Here is a 25,671-nt window from a genome sequence, read left to right as displayed (position 1 = left end):
CCAGTCCTGTACCCACAACTGACACAGCCTGTCAACTCGACTGGTGCTCAGTATCTTTCAACAACAACAAACCGAGAAATGGGACTTTTAATAATACTGCTGCAATCAAGTATCTGGCATAGTCTCTAAAAAGGACAGTGTCCTCTCAATGAAGGCTCTACCGTATGGAAGTTGACAATGACTTTCGTTAGCCCCATTGCTTTCGGATTCATTGACGGGCACTATTATTTCATAGTTCAAATAAACCAAAACCAATCTTTCTCCTGCTCAGTACCCAACACCCAGTGGTTTTCTGCAGTAGCTTCCAATCATATTGTTTTTGCTGAAACACATTTTTACAGGAAGCTGTTTAACATATATATACGTAAGATTAAAACCACAGAAAGTGATAACGATTCTTGTGGTGCTGCTTAAATAATACATGTAGCTTCTTTTTTGCAAAGAGTAAGAAAATGTTCATCTTGACTACAGGGCAGCTTCATGCTGCCAGCCTGGTATCATTTGCTATTCTTGCATATACAGCAGCTGAATTCAATGGAAACAATGGAGCAGCTAAACCAAGAGACAGTAGTGGTAAGAATGTTCTGTTTTCTACTAATATTTCTGCCATTTATACCCTGTGGAGATGTTTAAACTGAGGGAAACAGGGAGTTGTATTAGATGTAGACTCTTGTTAAAAGTTAAGACTAAACCATTGTTAGACACATTGATTTTCTTCTGCCAATCGAGTTAATATAATTGTAGTCAATGTAGTAATTAGCAGTTATTCTGATTAAATGGATGATGTAAAGTTTTGATGTTCACCTCTTCTAGACTGTTGGTGATTATACAAATACAATTAATGAAGAGTAAGTATGATTGGCACAGACTGCTGATAGTTTCCTAAATTATGTTCATTTAGTCTATTTATAATCCTAAAACAATTTGTAAGTGGTCTTGTATTGGGCACTGTATTCACCTGTATTTCACAGAATTGTATTTTTAGGTTTCAATATTGACTTGCTAGTACAATACATCAGGAACAACATTTTACATGTAAAGTTTAATTATGCCTGAATATAGTGGTTTCATCCGATGGCCCTGAAGTGCAAAACACAAATCAAAAAACACAAATACAAATCAAAAAACAAATGCAAATTGAAAACAAATACAAATCAAAAAACACAAATGCAAAAAACTGAAAACACAAAAAAACAAAAGCAGGAAACACAAAAACCCCCACAATATAAAAAGCCCACAACACAACGGAAGTCATTTCACAATGGAAATGTATCATGATTGAGGCCACTGCACCAGATACCCCAGCACAGTCTCCACCTGTTTCTGGAGGTTAGATAGTCACTACGGAAATCCGCGGTAGAAGTGTTTTCTGTCAAATTCTGTGAAAAACAGTGTTAATGAGTATAAATAAATAAGAAAAAGTCACAGTTAGTTAAATTCATTATTATTATTATTATTATTATTATTATTATTATTATTATTATTATTATTATTATTGTTATTATTATTATTATTATTATTATTATTAAATCGCATTACTAAAAAAACAGCACAAACATGTTTGCCGTATTTTATGGAAATCGATAAAAACACACATACAATAAAGCAAAGAGTTCACTTTTTTAACCACTGGACCACACAGGAGGCTGTGTGGTCCAGTGGTTAAATAAAAGGGCTTGTAACTAAGAGATCCCCGGTTCAAATCCCACCTCAACCACTGACTCATTGTGTGAGCTTCAGCAAGTCACTTAACCTCCTTGTGCTCCATCTTTCGGGTGAGACGTAAGTGTAAGTGATTCTGCAGCTGATGCATAGTTCACACACCCTGGTCTCTGTAAGTCGCCGTGGATAAAGGCGTCTGCTAAATAAACAAATAACAATAAATATTGGATGTCATTTTTTAATATATACATAAAACATAACAATTCTTAAAAAATAAATTAAATACTGTTATGGCCAAAACATATGACTATATTTAATCACATTAGTAACAATAACAATTGCCTAGCAGAATAAGATTGTAGTGTTGCACTGGGATTCAAATTAGCAAAGGTACAAGTGCACTGTTTATCAAATGTGAACTAGACTTGGAGCATTTTTGTACAAATGTAACAGGGTATTTTAGAAACACTTGTTTTTCACCAAAATGTTGTAATTTTAAAACGTATCCACATCAAGACAGCACAGCACATAGAAATAGTTTGGAAGCTGTGACAAGCCCTTGGAAACAGTGACAAGCGACACTGATTGGCTGATAAACTAGCTTTTTTGTTTCTTTGACCAAGGCCACAATGTGAAAGTGCTGCCATCACAAACCACAAACAAAGTAACGATTTAAAAACAGAAGAGGATTTTCACAAAAATGTTGTCATCCCAAGTAACCGGATAATATCTAATATAGTTCGCTGCCCCCTTCCTTTTTGAGCATTCATGTTACTACACCATGTACAAAAAAAGTGTGTATTTCCATATATAATTAAGTACTATTCGCACAGGACGGGGTGTCCTCAGAGTTGGTCAAAAGCGGACGAGGTCCTGTAACCTCCCAGACGTGGACTAGAAAAGTTTAATTTGCATTTAATTAAAACAAAATTTAATAAAATGCTAAATTGTCGCGAGAAGAGGCGCTTTTGCATGTGATCTGTGAACAGTTAACCGGATGTAAAACAATGCAAAAATGGAGGCTGAAAGCCAACGGGCAGAGGCAATGCCGACAACACCAAAAAATAAAAGAATAAATAATTATAATAACATAACCTTTAGTTTTCTGTGTACAGTCAACTCCATTTGAAATCTATTTTTGTTTCATTTTCCCTAAACAAACAAGATTATGAAAAAAATAATGACACTGAAAATAAAAAGAAATTGCAAAACCTACCGAGTACGGTGAAGATTGAAGCACTTCGCAGCATCAGTAGAGACTGATACGATCGTGTCTTAATTTGTCTTCTTTTCTGAATTGCTTGTCAAACAAATGTTTGTTCTCTTGCTGATTCACACCCAGAAAAGCTTTCGAATGCGTTGCTGAAAGCATCCATTTTTAAAGCGTTGAGGCGAATAACCCGGAAATACTGATATTAATTCTAACATAACACTGACATGGTCGATTCGCACATGACTAAAAATACTCACAATGAGTGAGTTTGAAATTTTACAGGAGGTCTTGCTGCCCTGTAAAACAAGTGGTGGACCGCTGGAAAAATTATCTGGGGTAAAATGAAATGGACGATTCGCACGGGACTAAATTTTCCCTGATGTCAGTAAAAATTCCAGAGCAAACTGAAAATCTGGTGATGTTTAGTCCTGTGTGAATAGGGCCTTAGAATGACATCTTTCAGGACCTGCAACATAGGGAGTACAAGCAAGGTCCCAATTGTTTTTCACTGACCTTTCACATAGGAGTAATAGAAAAAATCTCCTTTTATAAAATAATAATAATAATAATAATAATAATAATAATAATAATAATAATAATAATAATAATAATAATAACCTTACCTTATTCCGTTCTTCAGTAGTCACTGTTTGTCTATCCATGGTCGTTTCACAGTCTTCTGCTGTTTTAACAGAAGCTATGACGGTGAGTCATTGGAAATACTGGACTTGCATTTTGCATTTGTGTCTTATCTTTTGCCGTTGTATTTAGATTTGTTTCCAGAGCTCACTGATGGCCTTAAGACTCTCTCCATGGCTGAACTAAAGTTTACACTGAAACCCTGCCACACTTCTCACTACACAAATAGTGTGTATGCACTCTAGTGACATGTACAGTGATAGTAGGAAGCAAATGTTTGAGTTTTCATTTTTTTGCAAAAAATTGAAAATTCTGCGGGAGAGAGCAAATTCTGTGATTTTTTTCCACGATTGCGGAATCGTGGAATCCTGGATGGGCTGGTTAGAGCTGTTTAGAAAGAGCAAGTTGAGACTTTAGTAACTTAGTTGGCTGTGGTGGTATATTTCTGTCAATGTTATAATTGGTATCGTAACTAAAGATACTGGTAGTTACTAAAGACTGAACTTAGGTTTTCTAAGAAACAACTTCAGAAACAGATGGAGACTGTGCTGGGGTATCTGAAGGAGCGGCCCCCATTGTGATGTATTTCCGTTGTGAAATTGCTTCCGTTGTGTTGTGAGATTTTTGGATTTGTGTTTTCTGTTTTTGTATTTGTGTTTCCTGCTTTTGCGTTTTCTGCTTTTGTTTTTGTGTTTCGGGCTTTTATTTTTTGTGTTTTCAGTTTTTTGCATTTGTGTTTTTCAATTTGTATTTGTGTTTTTCAATTTGTAGTTCTGTTTTTTATTTGTTTTTGTGTTTTTCAATTTGCATGTGTTTTTTAATTTGTATTTGTGTTTTTTAATTTGTATTTATTTGTGTTTTAAACTTCATTGCCTGCAGTTTCAGCACATAACTCAGACTTTTAATATGAACAATACTGGCATCCAACATCAGAGCAGAGAAAACATCCCAGACACAAAACTGTTGTTTAAATACAACCCTGTACCTAAAAACAACACCCTAACTAAACAATATTCTGTGGTAAAAGCATGGCAAAGTACAGTAAAGCAAAGTAAAAGCATTGGTAAAGCACAGATAGGTAACTGCATGGGAAATGTAAACTTCAGGTGTACTGTGTAACATTTCTGTGGCAAACTTTTGTAAGGGAAGCAGATGCCACAATGAATATAAAAAGCATGTTACATTTTAACAGATTATGACCATTTGTCTTTTCTTATTCTTTATTATATTATTTTTAGATAGTCTGTGGGTCACACTGCATACATATATATATATAGATATATATATATATATATATATATATATATATATATATATATATATATATATAATTATTATTATTTTTAATGCAGCATCGTGTTCCAGGCCAAAAAACCCAAACAGCTGGGTGCAACCTGACCAACAATATTACTCAGTTAATGAAACATTGACTATAACCTGCGACAGTGGATATGAACTGTCTAATGGTAAAACAAAGGACACATTGACTTGTAAAAATGTGAAATGGAACAAGAAAAAGACTGATTTCAAGTGCAGAGGTAGGTGGATGAAGGCCTTGTGTATTGTAGTGTGAGCAATAATGGTGTTAATAGAAAGACAGTTTGCAGACAGCGTTTGATTATGGATTGGAGGGATAGATTACACTTACATTAGTCTGTTGTGTGTGTTTTCAAAGAATAATTCAAATAAGTCAACTCAAAGGCAATGTCATTAGCAACAATAAACATCAGGCAACGTCATTAGTGCATTCAAAATCAGCTATGACCCAGGGGAGCAATTTATAGTCAGCTGTGGTAAGTGAAAATACTGTGCCAGGAGGTACCAGTATTACATATTCAATGTTTTCTACATTCTGCTCAATAAAACCTGTGAGTCCTTAAAGGGTACATAAGGACCTTTTAATTTTGTTACATGTTCTCATGTGTAGCTACAACTGTTTACGTAAGGTGTGTATATTGTTGTGTTGTATTTTTTTTTTTAACATTTTGACCACTTTTTTAAATCCACTAGTAAATCCATCTCAGCTACATATGTGAGCAGGAGGATGATGGGAAATGTAGTTCTGAGAGGTCCACAGTAAACAGTTGTAGCAACACATGGGAACATGTAACACAATAAAATTAAAAGGTCCTTACGTACCCTTTAATATATGTATTACAGTATATGTTTGTTATTCCCTATACAACTATTGCATCTTCATGATTATAAAAACTAAAATAATTAATAATGAAGTGAAGAATTGTCTGACTGTGGAGAGGTAGGTAGATGTATGCCTTGTGTATTATACTGTAAATAATGGTGTTAGCAGAAATCTACTACTGTTAACAGAGTTTGATAATGGATGAAAAGTGAATGACTATAATGAAACGCTGCTTTTTTTAAAAGGTAAACCAGATAAATCAACCCAGCTTCATTGACACAAGGATAAATACTCTTCAGGAAGTGTACTAGTGCTTTCAAAATCAACTTTAAAACAGTGTAGCAATTGATAGTTAGATTGAGGGCAGCCGCAGGTCAGCAATCACTAGTCTTTATGGTTAAGATTGAAAATAGTCTGCACCAAGAGTAGATGCAAACAGCCAGGCCCGGTCCTGAACAGCAGGGTTGCTACTTCAAATCAGGATTAAGGTGTAATCAAATCAGGATTAAGGTGTATGGAGGATTAAACAGGTCCCACTCAGTCCCAAACCCTGGTTGCCTGTTGTCAGTTTCTGGTAGTACTTTGGTAAACTGTATGATGCAACAGTATACTGTTAACTTCCAAAATGTTATATTTTAATTTTAATGTTTCTTTCAGAGAAACCCATGATAATGACACATAATATAACCATCACACATGATACAATTAAAGTATCCTGGAATTCCATATATAGTCGTTCATATCGTTACAAGGTAACAGCCAAATGTCAACTAAAACGCAACTATGGAGTAGAGTGCGATAAAACGGAAGAAACTATGAGCCATGTAAAAAACAATGCAACAGAAGAATTCATTTATGAGTCCTTGATGCCATTTTCCCTCTACGCAATTACATTTAATGAGATGTTTCACTATGGTGATGGTTATCAAAAAGAAATCCGGAAGACCATATCAGTAAACACAAGTGAGACGGGTAAGCAGCCATTTCCTTCAAAAATAAACACCCTGACTGCTTATGTACTGTTAATACAGTACCTAATTATCATTGTGTGAAGGCTGATAGAGGACAATGGTCAACTACAGTGCTTATCTATGAGTCATCAAATGTGAGTTTACAGATACCCTTACGGTCCTGGGGTGACGAATGTTGTCATTTCTGTAGTTTTATTGTTAACGTGATGTTTTGCAGTTTGAAATTCGAAAAGATAATGAACTATTGTAAAAAGTATTGCTTTATACCTGGCTCCTTGTCAAAATGATTTTATTTTAATAGGATTGTTGCCAATGAGTTTTCATTTCATTACAGTTCCAGAACCCCCCTCTTTATCTAAAGATAACAATAATCCAAAGATAAAATGGAATATGTCAAACTGCCATGGACGCATTCTTGGATATGAGGTATTTTTTTTAACAACTGTTTCTAAAAATTGTGCAGTATTTTATAGAAAAGACACATACAATTCTTGAGTATGACTGGTGAGGACAAGAATAAAAAGTATATTCCCTTGCAGATGAGTTGAAAGTTCTTCAGCAATCTATGAGACCAATCTCGTCGGTGGTTCATGTTCTATTTTTTAAGTACAAACTGTCAATATTTGTGTTAATGGTATTTACTATGATTACCGGTGCTGCCCCCAAGTTATAAATGTTTTTTGAAAGGTTTGCAAAAAATGAATTATTATTTATGTTGGGTGCATAAATACTAACTAAAAGGTAACAATTTTAATTGCTATCAAGCGTCCCTCCTCATCTTTGACAGTATCCACTAATGTATATCTTAATATTTTATTGATAAGGATAGCAACTCCCCTAGATTTAGAACTGTAACAGGATGCAATGACATGGCCCACCCATCTGCATTTAAGTTTAAGAGATTCTTCCTCAGTCAAATGCATCTCTTCCAGGAAGGCAATGTCACAGTTTTGTTTCCCTAAATAGGATATTATTTTTACTGGGTTATGAATACCGTGAACATGAGATTGCTTTCAACGCGAACAAATGATCCATTATCAAAATCCATTGAAATTGTAATGAACCATTTGAAATTATTGCTACTGCTGTAATATCCAAAATATATCTTACAACTATAACATAAATTACATATAGATTCATAAACTACCATTATAACTTGACTGTAATATGTCAAACATAAAATTAGACGAAATACATTGGAAAAGAAGCCTACAAAACAACTTGACACAGAATCGACAGCTAAACAGCGTGCAACTGTGCTAAAAAATAAACTAGTAAGCATAAAAGGTCCTGACCACATCTCAGTGTGGGTAAGGAGCTACATAGTGGGGACTATATAGTTTACCAAATATTCAATAGTTAATGTCTATCTATAAGACTAAACCATTTATACAAACTTAAATTAATAACAAGTACAGTATATGTATTCTAATAATCCAAAGAGTGCAGTGTCTTAAATATTTAAATTAATTTTAGGAATTCATTGCAAAATATTAACAGCAACAAAATATATACGCATCAAGTTAACACTCATTATCATTAACAATTAAGGTGCTTTCACACAGAGGAGTTATGACGTTTCAGAACCGCCACTGAAGCGGCTTATAGGTCTGTGTGAATTGCCTATACCGCCACAGAACCGTTATATTTAATGCCGTCTCTGAACCACCTCGCAAGGTGGTTCTGAGACGGCACTGAACCGTCATAACTGCCTGTGTGAAAGGCTATACCGCCACTGAGGCGCTATAGTGGGTGTAGATTGAAAGTCAATATTTAGGGCAGCAGTGTGGAGTAGTGGTTAGGGCTCTGGACTCTTGCCCGGAGGGTTGTGGGTTCAATCCCAGGTGGGGGACACTGCTGCTGTACCCTTGAGCAAAGTACTTTTACCTAGATTGCTCCAGTAAAAACCCAACTGTATAAATGGGTAATTGTATGTAAAAAATAATGTATGTATGTAAAAATAATGTGATATCTTGTAACAATTGTAAGTCATCCTGGACAAAATAATAATCCCACGTGACTGTATACCGGATGTGTTGGGTATTTTTGTTGTCGGTGTTACACACTTTCATTTTCTTCAAATACAATGGCTGATCAAGAACGAGATAGTAATTGGATATCGGAAGAAGTTAAGGAATTGTAACTTTACAATAGTGGCAGCTACTAAACAGATGCAGCACTTTGAACTGTGCAGTAGAATTTGGGGGCACAGACCCTGCTCAAATCCAGTTAATGTGATCAGGGGACTTCTCGAGAATGCAGAGGAAACTCAAAGCAAGCAACAGACACAACAGGATATATATATATATATATATATATATATATATATATATATATATATATATATATATATATATATATATATATATATATACAAGTAGCTTTCGAGTTAAGGTGAGAGAAAGCAGTAACTATAGAATTATGGGTAATCAGGATTTATACAAATATCAGGGGGAGGGGTTCTCTTCCTTCGTCTCTCCTATACGGACCCGAGGCACTTTTAACTAACTCTCCACGCCACCCAGCTGCCAGCCATTGCTGCCTGAGGATGCTGCCTGAGTAGTGACGGGATCTGTCTTTTTGTTCTCTATGCCTCATTCTCCTTGTTGCCCAGCAGCCAGAAGATGCTGCCCTGGATTTGAGAGCTTCATCTTTCAAGTGTGTTCTGTCTCTCATCCTCCTCTGTGAGAGTTCATAGTGTCTTGTTTGTATGTCTTGTCCTGGCCCTTACTCATCTCAAGCCACTCAGCAGCCAGAGGATGCTGCCTGACCCGGTCCTTTGAGTACAGGGATCTGCCCAGCCTGTCCTATGTCTAACTCAAGCACTCGCTTCAAGCTTGCTGCCCCTCAAGCCTTTCTTTACTCTCAAACCCTCATAGGCGCCCAGTGAAATTATGTTATTTACATTTAAAATTGTGAGCAGACAGGTTTGTTGATTTTTTGAGTAGTATTGTTCCTTGTGATCACACAATACTGAGCTCAAGTCATGTCATTTCATAAAAACGCCAGGTGCTCAGTGTTTGGTATTTGAGTTGAGTTAAAATTATCAAAATGAGTTGATTAAGAATCTGTGTAAATAGCCATTCAAAAAGACATGATTTTAATTTACACAAGAACAGCGATTACAATTGCACGACTTCAAGAAAACAATGTGGAGGTCTTGACGTGCCCAGCTTTTTCTCCTGACCTGAGTCCAGTAGAACATCTGTGGGACCAAATCGCCAGTGCCATCCACAGAAGACAAACGCAACCAGCCAGTGGCGGAACATCCCACAGCAGTCTATCCAGAGGCTGATCAGGTCTATGCATCAACGCTGCCAGGATTGTGTTAATGCTCAGGGAGGTCACACCCAGTACTAACTTTGTAATGTTTTTATTTTGACAGTGTGTCACGTTTCATTCTGAAAGCTTATCACATTCCTTTTTTTTTTTTAAGCAGCTTACCCATGTTATTCTGCTTATTTATTTTTTTGTTTTGTTTTGTTTTGTTTCCGTTGCCATGAAAACGATCTGTTGACTGACAGGTTTGAAAGTTGTACTCACAGGATCCCTTTGGCTGTGTGAAAGGGTTATGATGGTATTATACCAGCATAGATTGTGCAATTCCGTGCTGTGTGAATGGTTATTTTAAATTTTTTTAACATCTCTGAGACGGCTCAGTAGCGGCATTTGTGTGTGAAAGTGGTATTGTTAAATAGATTGTGAACGTATGGAGTTCCATCCTAACAATCATAGTCAAGTGCATGTTGTAAGGATTCTTAAAGGGTAACTACAGTGTAACTACATGCTGTTTATGTACTGCTCTTTATACTGCATATGTATCTGTCAAAGTAATAAAATAACGTTTAGATGTCATAGGAATCAGAACAGTTGGGCAGTCACACGTCTCGAGCGAAGTGAGTGCAAGGACAGAACATGGGATTGCAAGGAAGGAAGTTAACAAAGTTATTTTCTTGAGCATCTCATAGTTTTGTAAGTACGGTACAGAGTAGTTAATGTACCTGTATTTTAAAGTGTATCCATTTTGTCTAACCTTTTTTTGTATTCTTTTAAAGTTGACATGTATAGGCAAAAGAAGTTATAATGCAAGCTTTGCTGAACAATATATAATCAACATCAGTTCACCTTGTACAGAATACCAACTAAATAAGATGAAAAAAGGAACCAATTACACTGTGCTGCTTTCTGGACGCACATCTGCCGGTTTAGGAAAATCTTCAAATATAACATTTGAAACAGATATAAGTGGTAAGATAAAGAGAACTTACAAAGCTATTATATATATATATATTGTATGAATATGTTTTCATACCACTGTTGCTCCAAGATAAATAAGATGCTGTCCAATATTACCATTTAATATTTAGCCAATATTTAATCTAGATCCAATTTATTACACATGCATAATGAGTAACTGTCTTGAATCTCTAAAATAAACACTAATCTCTAAGTGTTACTGCAGTTGCACCTGCAGCATGATGATGTGATGTATTCTCGGTATAATGTTTTCCATGCCATCACACCAGATATTTCTGGGTTTTGAAAAGGGTTATTAGTACTGGGTTAATATTTGTATCTCCACTGTAAAGAACCCGAGCCTCCTGAAGTGAGTGGAATGTTGGTTTATAACATCACTGATGCAACTGCTGTTCTTCCACTGAAACTTGTTGCGGAAGTCAATGGACCAATCAGGTAAGTTAAGCCTCTATCTTTGTTCTTTTTTTTCCCAAAAGCATTTTTTATCTAGAATGCTTTACTACTGCACTGTAACTGCAAAAAGCATCCAGATTTAACAACTCATAAATGATTGATGTTGCGTTCAATATCTAATGATAGTGTGTAGTGGAGGGGGGGGGGGGGGGGGGGGGGTTGCTGAGGACCCAGTATCTCTACTGACGTGTGCTGACAGCCTCATTATAATTACAGAACAGCCTTAGCTGTTCGTGGTGAATGGTGTCCGTCATACCAATGATATTATTATGCTGCTGATTCCTGATTCCTGACAGAGGTGGAGATGGCTGGGGATACAGTGAGAGCAGTATTCTAGTCTGGGAAGGGATAGGTTTCTTGGATTTGATGTTTACTTTAGAAAGTCTTGTGAAATCAACACGCTGGTACATGAATTGCATTTTTGACTGTTTGACAGTTGAGACTTGGTTTTAGGATTCAGATCTCAGCAGTGCCCATTCACCCCCTACTGGTAAATTCTGGCAATATTCTTAATTTATTTTTATGAAAGAAACATAATTATTACCTGTAATATGATGGGCTATGATTGTAATAGTGTAGGAGATAACAGGCTCTTATTTGATACCATGATACTGTTGTTGGAGGGGCTTGATACCTTGATCAAATTAATTAATATCTTTACTGTTTATACCAGATAACTTGTATATAATCTTGAACTCATTGCTTCAATTAAGGTATCTTGATGGTGTGCTATTGCTAAAATTAGTGGTAGGGAATGCAAACAAACTGGACTGTCAACATTTTTCACTGTGTGGTAAGAAACATCCGGTTAAGTAATAACTTAATATTCTTCTTTGCTTTATAATTTATTTGCAGTGCATATCAAATTATAATAAAGAAACTGAAAAAAAAATTACCAAGTAAAAGAAGTCTATCAGACATGTGCCAAAGAAGTGACATACCAGCATTCAACTCCGCTGCAAGTAATGACTTGTACATTACTGCTGAGATTCCAGGCAGTGCTCTTGGAAGTGCGTTTACAATAGGAGATGGCAACATGTACCAAGGCTATTACAATGCTCCACTGTTGCCTGAAGCACATTATACAGCTATTATTCGGATCGTCAGCACTTGGAATAAGGTAACAGCATATATATATATATATATATATATATATATATATATATATATATATATATATATATATATATAAAGGATTTTTGCAAAAGAAATTGCTGAAATAAATAATTGTAGACATCAATTTCTTGTAACTTTTCTTCCTCATCCACAAAAGCAAAACTTTTGCTACAAAAGATTTTTCCTAAAATTCTTTGTTTTCAATAAATTTCCATTGGGATATGTAAACTTTTGACTACAAATATATATATATATATATATATATATATATATATATATATATATATATATATATATATATATATATACTGTATATTAACCATATAATTTAAACATTAGACATAGTTTACCATATTATTTTTACAGTGCAATCTCCCCTAGCTTTGATCTCATTCTTCATATTTATTTTGTGTTGTAAAATTGGGATTCTGTTCTTCCAGACATTTTATTATAGTATATACATTTGCAATCTCACTAGCAGGCAGCAAGAGCTAATTAAAAACTTAGAATAACAGTATAGGTGAACAATAAAATCTGAAGGGGAAATTATGTTGGCCACAATATTATGTGTTTTGCATATCCCATTTCAAAGCTGCTGAAAGTAAACTATTTTTCTTTAAATATATTTAAGGTCACAAAGTACTCCTGCAGTGAATATGATTCATTTAGTGGTGAGTATCACGATTGGATTAAGGCACTGTAATACATTAATAGTCTTTTCAATAGAGATTCACAAGACACTGACAATTCTGAGATATTTACAATTAAGAAATTAGTAAAAGAAGACAGGAAGTTTACAGTCCGTCAAGCACTATACTGCCATCATACTGTAGTATAGGTCACATCATCGTATTTAGTGATAATACACATGCAGTATATGTCTGGCCTATATAAAGCAAAAAAAAATCCTGGTGTCTCCTCTTCACCACAACAACCACAAATTATCCATGACTGTTTTTTTTTTTTTTACATTAATATACAGTATTATTCTAGTTGCTTGAGCTTTCCATTGTCTAAATGTATGCTTTACTTGTATACTTTTTTCATTTTATTTAAAGTTTGTCTCTCTTTCTGTCTTCTTGGTGACGTATTTTTTGTGCTGTTCAGTATCCCCAAGGATTGTTAAAGAAAGCAATGCAGCGTGGGTAGCCTCTGGCTCATCACTGGGGATTCTGGTTATTATACTTGCAATGGCAATAGGTTACAGGTATGTTAAACAAAATCTGACGAAATGCATGTACATCCACACAATCAGGTATGTAAACATGTACATTTTATTTAACTTGTTTTGGTGTCTTAATACAGTACATTTAAAAAATGTGATAACTTAATTCTCCAAATGTTGTTTAAAAAAAACATTTGTTTTCAAAGTTGCTTGCTGTGTAAGTTTCATGACACGAGAGGATGTCTGCCTGTTAATTTTCATCAGCCTAAACAGTTTGGTACCATACCTGGTGAGAGAAGAAATAGCACAAGATTTCAGAAAACATTGTACACTGTTTCAATCGTTTATAGGAGATTATCCAGAAAATGTCAACGCAACACTGAGGAGATGGAAAGTATTTCACTGATAAATAAAGGTAATCCATGGCATTCCTTAGCCTAACCATGGTGTGCTTTAATTAGCCTTGTTATTTAAACCCCGGTCAAGCCCTTATTTGTTTTTTTTGCACTTTTTACCTTTAATTCCTCTTCGTCACCACCTCAGCAACTGCATCTTCCTCTGGGGAGCAGACGAAGCTCGCCTCCCTGCCTCGGAGGCTTGGCATATAAAAATAAACTTAAAGACTTTCTGCTGCTACTTGTTAGATCTTTATAGTGAAAAAATTAACTCCTTAATAAATGACTGACTTATTTGAAAAGCTTTTGTGTTCCTCTGTGTTTCAGTTAGTTATAAACTGTTGCGCAATGTCTATGTTTTTAACACGTTTAGAGGAAAACAAATCTTATTCACTTCTCCTTTGGTCCAGGGCTCGCTATTGCTCAATGTATTTTTTTAGATCTCATTAACAAACCTGATTCGCTGTACAGGATGATAAAAGAGTAGTACAAAGGTAAGCATGAAGTAACCACGACACATTACGTTTCACATTACATTCTATCATAACATGTTGCAGGGAATGTGGATACAGAAATTCAAGTGAAGGATTTATTAACATATGCGATCAGAAAAAAGAAACTGGAGTATGAGAATGAAGACGATGAAGAAAGTGTGGGTCTCGCCAAAGAATATAGCGTAAGAAAGATCTTATTCCAATAAGCATTGTTAAAAACTGCCTGTTTCACAGATACTATTAAAAAATATTATACAGTACCAGTGCAGAATAAGTCTTGGTATTGGTACCACTTAAAACAGAATATGAATATACAATTCATAAATAGAAATACAAGAAGCATACTTTATTATGCTTTGATTTGCACCATTCATTTCAACAAGTATTATGAATCCAGGGAAATGTGAATGCTCACTTTATTAGTATAATAAAGTTTTGGTGAATGATGCAATTTTATGGCTTTAGTGTTCAAATGCATTGCATGTATTTAGATACTATTGCATATAAATATACTATTTTTAGCTAAACAATGCTAAATCAGTTTCACTGTATATTGAAAACCATAGAGGCGTCACAGTTTGTTTGATTGTGAATCTAATTGCTTTATTTCTCATGATGTCAGAGTATTCCATGTGATTTGATACATCCAAATACAGTTGCAACTCAGCCACACAACAAAGGGAAGAATCGATATATAAATATCACACCTTGTAAGTACCATTGATCATCCCTTCTATTCTAACACAGTCAGGGACCTGTCATGGGTCCACTGAGAAATATGTTTAATCATGGCAGGTAATTATTGAAAATATACATTAGAAATAAATATTAATGCATCGCCAGTGATTATGTGCAGTAATGTATTTCTATGTCTGCTTTTAGATGATCAATCTCGTGTTGTCCTACAAGCAACCAGCAATAAAGAGGATTCTGATTATATCAATGCCAGCTATCTGGATGTAAGTACACATTTTGGATGAATACATTACTTCAATATAAATTAACATTGGTTTACAGCAACGATTTTTATTTTAATTTTACAGGGATACAAAAAAACAAATTGCTACATAGCTACACAAGGTATGCGATGGATACGTCATGTTACATTAGCTATTTTATATTTTAAAATATATCAGTATCTGAGTAATTTTTGAAGCTTTTACAATCAACTGATTTGCAATAATGCTGCCGCTTTTAAATATTGCAGAATGTCAGGAGTTCCATTGCCATAACAAATTGATTTGTCAAGGGACAGATGGAAAAGTGGAAGCATTTCTGATGTTTGCCTGGCCCTTATAAAAGATTAACATTAATGTTTCAAGCGATATGGTTTACATGTCTTGACAAACTATAAAAACTGTGGCATACTGTTTATGAAAACATCTGTATTTTTCTGTATGAAATATTTATTCATTTAACTCTGAAGGCCCTCTGGCATCAACTGTAGATGAGTTTTGGAGGATGATTTGGCAAGAGAAATCAGAAGTCATTGTGATGCTTACAAACCTAATTGAGCAGGAAAAGGTAAAAAAACTACATTTCTTGTTAAAACTTAATAAAAGTTAAAAAGAAAGTCTGATAATGGCCGATGGATTGTCATATGTTCCAGTTTATATTAATTTGCACTACGAACCAGTTTGCTATTTCAAACAAGAAGCTGTTTTGGTATTTTATTTGTAATACATACCAGTCATTTTCTGTATCTTCGGTCGGATCCAGGTGTCAGATATTCCGTTTTATTGTCCTCCTTCTAGTAGGTATCTGCCGTGGTTTTGTGAAACTGACTCTTCATTAATTTTTAACTGTGGATATTTTTATATTTTTGACAGTATTTACATTACTACACGCGATGTCTTAACCATCCGGCTCTTCTTGTCTTTCTTCACTGTCTCTCCTCCTTTACTACCGCGCACTCACTCTCTGCAGGTACAACAAATGTAATATTCACGTGCTAGAAAAAAACTCGAAATGAAATTAATACCACAAAATAAACCAATTGGTCTGTTAAATGCTTAAATGACTGGCTTTATGGAAAAAAAATACAATTTGACTTTAATTACTTAATAATTAATAATCTTCATCCCAACAAAGCACCTTAACTCTTGCGCTGTTTGGTATACACGCCAATGGGAGTGAATTACTGTAAAACAGGATTTTTTTTGCTCGTGAAATTTTCTTGTTTTACAGTACCCAACAACAATGACACATAGAATATTCACATAGAATATAGGCAGGCACCTCACAGATATACAACTAAGCAAGGTTTTTTTTTATATATAGTTATTTAAAGTCAGAAAAATGAACTGAAACACATCTAAGCAAAGTTTTTATAGTTATTTAAAGTCTTTAAATTAAAGTTATTAAAAAATATATATATTGCTTTTACTGAAAAATAATCAAAATGTTTTACTTGAATATTATTTTTAGTTCCTAGGGACTATTTTCTATTGTGGAAGATTAGACCTCAAAATGTTAATAAATCTTTAGAAACTATATAGATTTCTCCTTTCTTTTTTATAAAACGCTTTTAAATCTGTTTTATAAAAGCAATAAGGCACTTCAGGGCATGGGTTGTGCTGGATAGTGTCACTTCTTGGTTGGTCGCAGGCACTCAAATGGGTCTCAACAATGCACCAAGAAGTGACAATATCCAACACAACCCATGCTCTCGTACAGCTTGCAGTATCGGTTGTCCTAAAACAGCCCAGTGGCTCTAACTAATTTCAGCTGAGACTATGTTCTTGCCTATACTATATATCGACAGGAGCCCTCCCACCACTTACATTCTAGCCTATAAACTGAAACCAATAGTGTGCCAGCCAATACATTGCCCACCAATGCATCACTATCAGCCGGCCTACAGTACATAGGGTCACCCTGTCATACCTAAGACTCCCAAGAGGGGGGTCTGCGAGTGGCTCACATGGTATGCAGGGTGAGTGATAGAGTCAGAGGAGCGCAGGTTTGCAGGGTTCTGGCTGTGTGAAGTGGCTGGTCTTCACTGGGGATTCTGGAGGGAGCATCGCATTGGCGCTCCTGCAGGTTAGAGAGGCAAAACCATCATGGACTGTTTCTCCTCATCAGACTACAGCGGACCCTACTGGCCAGGCACCTAGTGAGTTCAGGCGGACACCTGCAGGGCTGGCCTTTGTCCTCCAGAGCCCGGTAGCTCTCGAGTTCCTGGTTGTAAAAAAGGAAACTGGCCTGGTAATGGGATTTGAGAACGCCCACTGAACCTTCAGTTCTCCTGAGGCATGTGGGGAATTGCTGCGGTTGAGGGGAAAAAATAAATAGCTGGACATTGTAAATAAGGGCGAAAATCAGGGATAAAATAATTCGGCACTAAATGGAAAAAAAAAAACATCACAAAAGAATAGAGATCTTCACACGTCATCTATAACCCATCTTTGACCTGACCCGGTCATACAGAATGCTACTGGACTAAATATGAAAAGTAAGAACTGAACAATTTTCCCATATACTCTATCTAACCACCCTTGTCACTGTAGTGGAATTGTTTTCAGTTTTCTAATGTAATGAGCATGCCTAGTTTCATTGCCGTCATTGGCATCAAGAAAAGTAACACTCATGTATTACTGTACTGTGTTGTTCTGAAAAATTCTGGTGGAAAAAAAATCTGAACACAATACAACTTAATAGCTGATTGTTTATTTATTTATTTATTTTTCAATATTGCAGGCTAAATGTGTAAAGTACTGGCCCGAGCAGTCACAACAGTACAGTGATTTCACTGTCACTCTATCAAGTGTAAAAAGAACGTTGGAAGTTGTTATCCGAACATTCAGAGTGAAAAAGGTAAGATGTACACATTTGTATTTTTGTCAAATAATTTGGTACTGGTTCCAATGAGTATCCAAAACAGCATATGTGGGAGACAGATACAATGTCACATATGATTTTGTAAATCTGCCTTTGCTGTCGCCTCTTCATCAGCATCTTTTATCTCATGAAATATTTAAGAAAGTAATTTTAGATTTTCAGTGTTATAGAAACTCCTCGGGCAGTATGTTTGGCTGCCCTTGACTTTGCAATAGTTTAAAATAAGCCCACTTCACAGTCTGGAAATACAGAGGATGTTTCTTCAAGTGCTGCATGCCTCATCTTAAAAGGATATTCTATTATATCTACATGTTCTTAATATTTAACCTGTTTAATATATTATAACATGTGTTTGTTGGGTTTTATTAATATGGTACTTATTCTTTGTAATTTATTCCATCTCGATATGTTTTATGTTCAAATTGATATGTCACACTTATACAGCTAAAAATATGATAAACAGTAATGTAACATTCATCAGATGTTATTCTACCACCATCATAACATTATTATGAGATCATTAAGATTAAACAGTAACACATCAAACAAGGAATAGACATTACTCAGAGTTTAAGGTTCATGCTACTTTATTCGAACAATTCATATTAATCATATTATATTGTAGACAATATATAATTGTAACAATGTGTTTTAAAATGCAAACACACACTTTATACAAAGTAAATGTTATATAGAAAATTAAGCTTATTGCAACATGTTCACTGTCATTCTCTTTTGCTGTTGCTGTTTAGTGCTGCTTAGTAACTTGTTCAAACACAAAGTGATCATTTATTTAAAATAAAAAAAAAACCTCATTCAACCTTATCAGTGGTTGAAATCAGTACAAAACATATTCTTTCCATTAGGAGGATTCTTCCATGGAAAGGACAGTAACACAGTTTCACTACATTTCCTGGCCTGATCATGGGGTGCCTAAAAAATTGACTGGACTGAGATCTCTTTTGAAAAGGGTCAATGAATGTAACATACCTGGCAGTGGGCCTATTGTTGTGCATTGCAGGTAAGAGAATATTACCAGTACAGAGGAGAAACAGACAGGTACACGGCTGTTTCAGTGACTGCACGTACAGAACTGTAATAGGGCAAGCTCAAACAAAACTTGAATTAAAAGTACCATAAGTAGCTTAGTTCTTTGAATAATTGTGTCTGCTACAGACAGACTGTAGCAGGGATTGAAACGTAAAGAATGCACTGATTAGTATGAGGCTGACCCTTCTCGTCTCAGTTCAGGTTTTATCCGTTGTCCAAGAGGGCATTCTTCAGTCCCTCCACATGGCCAGGCTGTCATCATCTCTCATGGTGTTACCTGCCAAGATGCTCCTTTGTGGAGATGAGGGAAAATGGAGCTGTCCATTCTGTGCCTTCCTGCTGATTTTCACTTACTTCTGAATAACTTTAGAAGTCTACACCATGTACAAAATATACTGCCCTTGTTTTAGACTATAATGACTATAATTATGTGCATGTCTTTTTTTATTATTTAATTGGAGCTTATTTTTACATATTGTTTCATATCTACAGTAAGTGACACTCAGATAGATAGATACTGTAGATATTTGAAGAATGATTACAAGCATTGACGAACAAATCGGTTTATTTTATATAGTGCAGGAATTGGTCGCACTGGCACTTTTATAGCCTTGGACTGCCTCTTAAAAAGGGCAGAGGAAGAAGGGAAAGTGGATGTGATGCAATGTGTGAAAAAACTGAGAGAGAAACGAGTAAATATGGTCCAGACAGTGGTAAGTAACATGCCCTAGTTTGTTAGATGTTATCATTTATAATGATTATATGTACTGCAGTATCACTTTTTCTTTAGCAAGTAGTTGAGTCTGGCATTGACAAATGCTGACCTTGGAACAAGACTCAAGCCTTATTTATAAGGAGCAGTGTTGCTCTTCACTGATGAAGAAATCATTTCACAAGCTTATACAGCTTTGTACAACTTATTTTAGTTATAACATCCTGCCTGCTACCTCTCAAGACATAGGTGATGTTGAGACAGCCAGTAACAAACTTGGAGTGCTTGTATTGACTTCTAACAAAGTGCTTCTTGAGCTTTTAGGATTAAAATTTGAATAATAAAAATCATATAACAAACTATAACATAGTAAAACATTGCCTGTGCTTTCTTTCAGGAGCAATACATATTTTTATATGATTCACTGGTAGAATTCCTTATTTGCGGAGACACTTCTGTTGAAGTTCAAGACCTATATGATAAAATGAAAGGGATGGAATGGATTGATCCTGCAACTGGAAAGGATAGGTACACAACGGAGTTTGAGGTAAACATGACAATGAGTGCTCCAAATTGAGCCAGCCCCTACAACATATTCTGACGGCCACCTTTCTTAATCAAAAAGCTGAAAAGCGTATAATTAATACATTGGTGATGCCTGTGTAAGTTTGCAATGTTGGGCTAGGCTGTGATCCCCTCCTCCCAGTATTTAAATGATCCAGTTACTTGTTTCCTAATTGGTTTCCACCGCCACATAAATGGTCTTAGCTACGAGTTTTATTTTCAGCATCTCCCGCCTAATCAACCAACACCATGGATTGGGTATCCGAGGGAGAATCAGAGGCCAAAGTTTTCATTCTATTGGTCAATGCATTTCCAATTTGCTGATTTCACCCTTTTCAGTTACATACATTGTTGCCATATTACCTGCAACCCGCTATTCACAATTTATTTCTAAAAAAAGTGCAGTACGCTTACTATTGCCTTTTTGAACCATAGTAATTCCTATTAAACACTGATTTCTGTCCGTCTGCATAAAGCCTTTCTAAAAATAAACCCAGAAATGTTTAATTTCAAAATACACCCACACACCCACACACACCCACACACACCCACACACACACACACAAATAAGTCCTACATACTTATGGTCTCTTTTAGGCCTCATATTTGAACAATGCTCCATTTACTTTAATATAATTATTTTTTGTGTTCTGTTTAGACTCTTCAGAAGTTTTCAGATTTATACATGTTCCGTCCATGTAGGAATGCTCACAAACAACTCAACAAACACAAGAACAGAAACTCAGAGATACTGCCCGGTAGGTGACAGGAATTTATGTAGCTCCATCACAGAACTAAAAGGAATATTTTGTACCATCAACACTTCTATAATATTTAATCTCTTAACTGTTTTAAAATCCTATTATGTGTATGATGTTCTATGGTTGTTTCCATTGTTGAAAAAATTATTCTGAAAAGTCTGATTGTGATGAGGTTCGGTGGCAAAGCATATTAGCACAGCCCAGTGTTCTGAAGCCCATAAATGAGGCATTGTGCACTGAAGCCTTCAGAACACTGATACGCTTGTCCATCTCACTTCCCTGCATTTATTCATGAGGGACTGTATTGTCAAAGCATTTACTCTAGTCTTTAATTAACTCCTATTTTTTTAAAGAGATAAAACGCCTGTTAATTTTACAAAACTAGAACCAAACAGCAAAGTTATATAATCCAAGTTCTCTCAGCACTCGCAAAGGGGTTGTTTCTCATGTTATAACATTAACATGGTTTGTTTTCCCCTTTCAAAAAATAATTAATTAAAGACTGGAAGAAAACGCTTTGAAAAAATATGGTTCAATTAGTCTTTTCAAAAGTTTTTGGTGTAAAATTTCCAGCATGCTTTTGTTGTAACACTATATTCATCTTATATTCATCTTTCTTTCTTTCTTTCTTTACAGCAGATGATGTAATAACACATCTCATGTCCTTGACAAATGAAAATGGATCTGCCAGTTATATCAATGCAGTCTTTGCTGATGTAAGGGTATATTATGAAAATGTAGACAAATGTTATTGCCTGTGAGATTCTCCTGTAATTGTCATAGAACAACATAATACAGTAGAAGCAGTCTATATTACTGAAAAGCCTTTTATTTGAAGATAAATATATTTTTCTGTCTTTGTTGTGCTGTATGTTTGGCTATACTAAAGAAATGTAAAAAAAGAATTGAGCATTTTTCAACCAACATGTTTTTATTTTTTATTTTATGTTTCACAGCGCTACAATAAGCAATATGGTTTTGTAATCACACATTTACCTTTAAAGGAAACACTTGCAGATTTTTGGGCATTGGTATATGATTATAGTTGCACAACATTGATCATAATGAATGAAATCCAAGACCTAGATGAGGTACAGTATGGTGCTTCTATTATTAAATTGTATGTACTGTGAATGTTTATAATGCCTGTGGTATATTGTACATATTTTTATATATTACACAGTACAATATACTGCATATACTACTATATGTTATTACTGTAGGTGTGAATCTTTCTTTTTTGCTCTTATAGACTTATCCAGCATTTTGGCCTGAATCTGGAGAATGCAGTTATGGTCTGTTCAATGTCCAAAAGGTCTTAACAAAGCAGTCTGTAGGATATACAGTCACAAGCCTGAAACTCAGGAAACAAAAAAAGGTAGAATTACATGGATTTCTGTCATTAGTTTCTATTTTTCAAAGCCAGTGATTCAGATGTTTAAGCATAATAAACCATACATGTTTTCATAAAGTGTTTAAAACTGTCATTTTTTGCCAACAAGCTAGAAGGTAATTTAGAGAAACATGGATACATTTTTATTTAAACAAAGGTTTCCTAGTTTATGAAGGTTAGATTGAATGCTGGGTTTGTAAAACGGGTTTCTCTAGAAATGCCTGGTGATGATTAAATCACCCTGAACTTGTAAAGCGTCCAATCATGATTATAAATGAGAAATCTGAGAAATCAATCACCTTTAAGGGTGTGTCATTCTCTGCATAGAGCATACCGCACAATTATAAAGTCAAATAAAAAACAATAACACTTTTTTTTTTACGTTTAATAGCACTTCCTGAGTACTAGAACTTTTGTTTTCTTTGTGTTCACCACAAACAGGAGACTCCTGTGCATCTGATTAACCTCATACAGTTAAAGGACTGGCTAATGCACCAGTGTCTCCCACGATCAGACACCATTATTAAGATGCTTACAGAAGTGCAGAGCTTGCAACAGAAACCAGATGATGGCACTGTCCTAGTCACATGTTGGTAAGGTTAATAAAGAAAAAAGAAGCAAAATAATGTTATGCATGATACCGTATAAGCAGTCTACTTGGGCCACAATTATGATACCTTATGCCTTGTACCCATTAGACCAAAATTACAGAAGTCAGTAGTTGGATTGTATGTATCATTATAGTGTTTAATTTCTGAGCCAATTCACAAGCAGAGGATGTTAATGCAGCCAACACAGTACATATACGTGTCTAATACACACCAAAAGCCTTAAGTAATAATAAATCAACTGTAACACAACTCTGCTTCCAGGGACGGGGCATCTAGGAGTGGTCTGTTCTGTGCTGCCAGTATCATACATGAACAGATTAAGCAAGAAGGGCTGGTTGATGTATTTCAGGCAATCAAAACCTTGAGGAGCAGTCGACCTCAGTTAATTGAAAATAAAGTAATTCAACTTTTATAACAACTTTCAGATAAGTTTATTTATTCATTCATTTGTCTATTTATTTATAGATTAAGCAGTTGCTGTCAAATAATTCTTGTTTTTGAAATAATTTAAAATAAATTATTAAGATAAACACATCAATTTCCATACTGTTAATCTAGGTATTTACTGTGGAAATGTTATCAACAATTCCTTCATGGACTGTTTTTTTTTTTTTTTTTTTTTTCTAGCAACAATACCAATTTTGTTACAAATTGGCTTTGTCCTTGTATTCATTTGTTGAAACCTATGGAAACTGAAAAAGTGCAGTATAAATGGATAATATACGAAACAATGGATGTGCCAAGAACTGCATCTGAAATGTCCAAGAAGCCATACATTTATTGCAACACCTGCTCTTCAGAATATAGAAGAATATCAGTTAAATAAAAGAGACTCCTCAACAATATTTTGTGCAGAGAAAAGTGGGATATAACAGAGCTCTTTGGCTGTTTTTTAAATGATTTTGGAAAGTTCATGCTGTGTATAGATATTTGCTTTTAAAAATAAGACTTAGAATAAGCATAAAATATCCCTCTCCCAGACCCATGTGCAGCTCTGTAAAAAAAATTAATTGGTGGATTTTATTATCAAAGAAAGGTGTGGTAGGACAACAAAATAAAACTGTACCCAGTACAGTTAAAACATCAATTAATAGTATATTTTAACTAAAAATCACTCACTAATCTGTATACGTGCATTCTCTTTTGTAAACAAACCTACTCTTGAAAACATTAGTCAAACTTTTGGATTTGGGTAACTATCAATCATTTTGCCCATTAAATATGTTTGTCTTGATTTTTCTTTTCTTTCTTCATGAAAATGAATTGTCAAGTTTGTTAAAGAATATACTGTAAATTATTATTATTACTGCAGTAATACAATATTAAGCAGTACACTGTATTAAACAGGAAGGTCTTTAGTTTAAGTAGGTTACTAGACAACAACAGGGAACTTGCATTGTCATTAGGTTAAGGATGGCGTTTAAAGAGACCCAACACCATTTAGATACAATCTAAAACAGTATTAAAGTTAATGGCAGCACCATACCGTAGTTTTACTTTATAATGGCTATGGCACCATTGAGGTAATATATACACTGCTGTGCAAAAGTCTTAGACATGTTGCATTTTTCTACACTGATGCATCATGAGCATCAACAATTTACTCAAAGCCTCCACTACTGTTTTCTACTGATATTATAACAACCTGGACTTGCATAAAGAAGGAAAGACATTGGGTGAAATAGCTTGCATCACTCGATTTTCAAGGTGTGATATCCGAAGCATAATCAACAATTACAGAGAAACATCATCAGTAATTGACAAACCCAGGACTGGAAGATCCAAAAAGCTGTCTAACAAGGATGAGCAATACTTGAAAATAATATCCTTAAGGAATAGAAAGAAGACAAGCATTGAATTGACAACAGAACTGTCAGAAGGCACAGGTGTCGTTGTCCATCCATCAACAGTCCAAAGCACCTTTGACCATTGTTCCATAGTCCAATTTCTATGCTAGTGTGCATATTTTAGCCTTTTAGTCTTGTTTCACCTTTCTTAACAGTGGCATTTTTACTGCAAAAATGACTCAGGAAATTTGTTAGGTAACCAGTGGGTGTCACTGTTGTGCCAAATTGGTTTCTCTCCTGTCTGACACAAGGTAACGGAACAGGTCTACGTAATGTGGTCGCCTCAGGGAAGGTGTGTTGGAGTCCAGGAAGTAGACGTGTGGTTATCGCTGAGAGAGAGAGAGAGAGAGAGAGAGAGAGAGAGAGAGAGAGAGAGAGAGAGAGAGAG

General features: G+C 35.2%; 1 protein-coding gene across 8 annotated transcripts; it reads left to right on the top strand.

The window, feature by feature from the left end:
• The first annotated feature begins 416 nt into the window (after window positions 1–416).
• Window positions 417–24,670, top strand: LOC117409349 (receptor-type tyrosine-protein phosphatase kappa-like). 8 transcript variants are annotated; one of them, XM_058991528.1, is made up of 26 exons: window positions 417–573; window positions 4,867–5,052; window positions 6,312–6,626; window positions 6,960–7,051; window positions 10,681–10,873; window positions 11,215–11,317; window positions 12,191–12,455; window positions 13,083–13,122; window positions 13,559–13,658; window positions 13,967–14,031; window positions 14,569–14,687; window positions 15,128–15,215; window positions 15,388–15,464; window positions 15,549–15,585; window positions 15,932–16,029; window positions 18,205–18,321; window positions 19,212–19,366; window positions 19,973–20,108; window positions 20,505–20,654; window positions 21,339–21,429; window positions 22,069–22,148; window positions 22,389–22,523; window positions 22,685–22,810; window positions 23,267–23,418; window positions 23,698–23,833; window positions 24,064–24,267. In XM_058991528.1, exons 1-26 carry the CDS (start codon window positions 453–455, stop codon window positions 24,130–24,132), a joined length of 3,246 nt encoding a protein of 1,081 aa, XP_058847511.1. In that variant the 5' UTR covers window positions 417–452; the 3' UTR covers window positions 24,133–24,267. The 8 variants fall into 8 exon arrangements, with proteins under 8 accessions (XP_058847511.1, XP_058847518.1, XP_058847503.1 ...); XM_058991535.1 differs by having other exon boundaries at window positions 21,330–21,429; window positions 22,437–22,523; XM_058991520.1 differs by having other exon boundaries at window positions 21,330–21,429.
• The last annotated feature ends 1,001 nt before the right edge of the window (window positions 24,671–25,671 follow it).

This window comes from Acipenser ruthenus, chromosome 2 (assembly GCF_902713425.1).
Source record: "Acipenser ruthenus chromosome 2, fAciRut3.2 maternal haplotype, whole genome shotgun sequence".
Taxonomy (NCBI): Eukaryota; Metazoa; Chordata; class Actinopteri; order Acipenseriformes; family Acipenseridae; genus Acipenser; species Acipenser ruthenus.
Note: the sequence above shows the minus strand (reverse complement) of the source record. Positions and strands in the feature narration are given on the sequence as shown.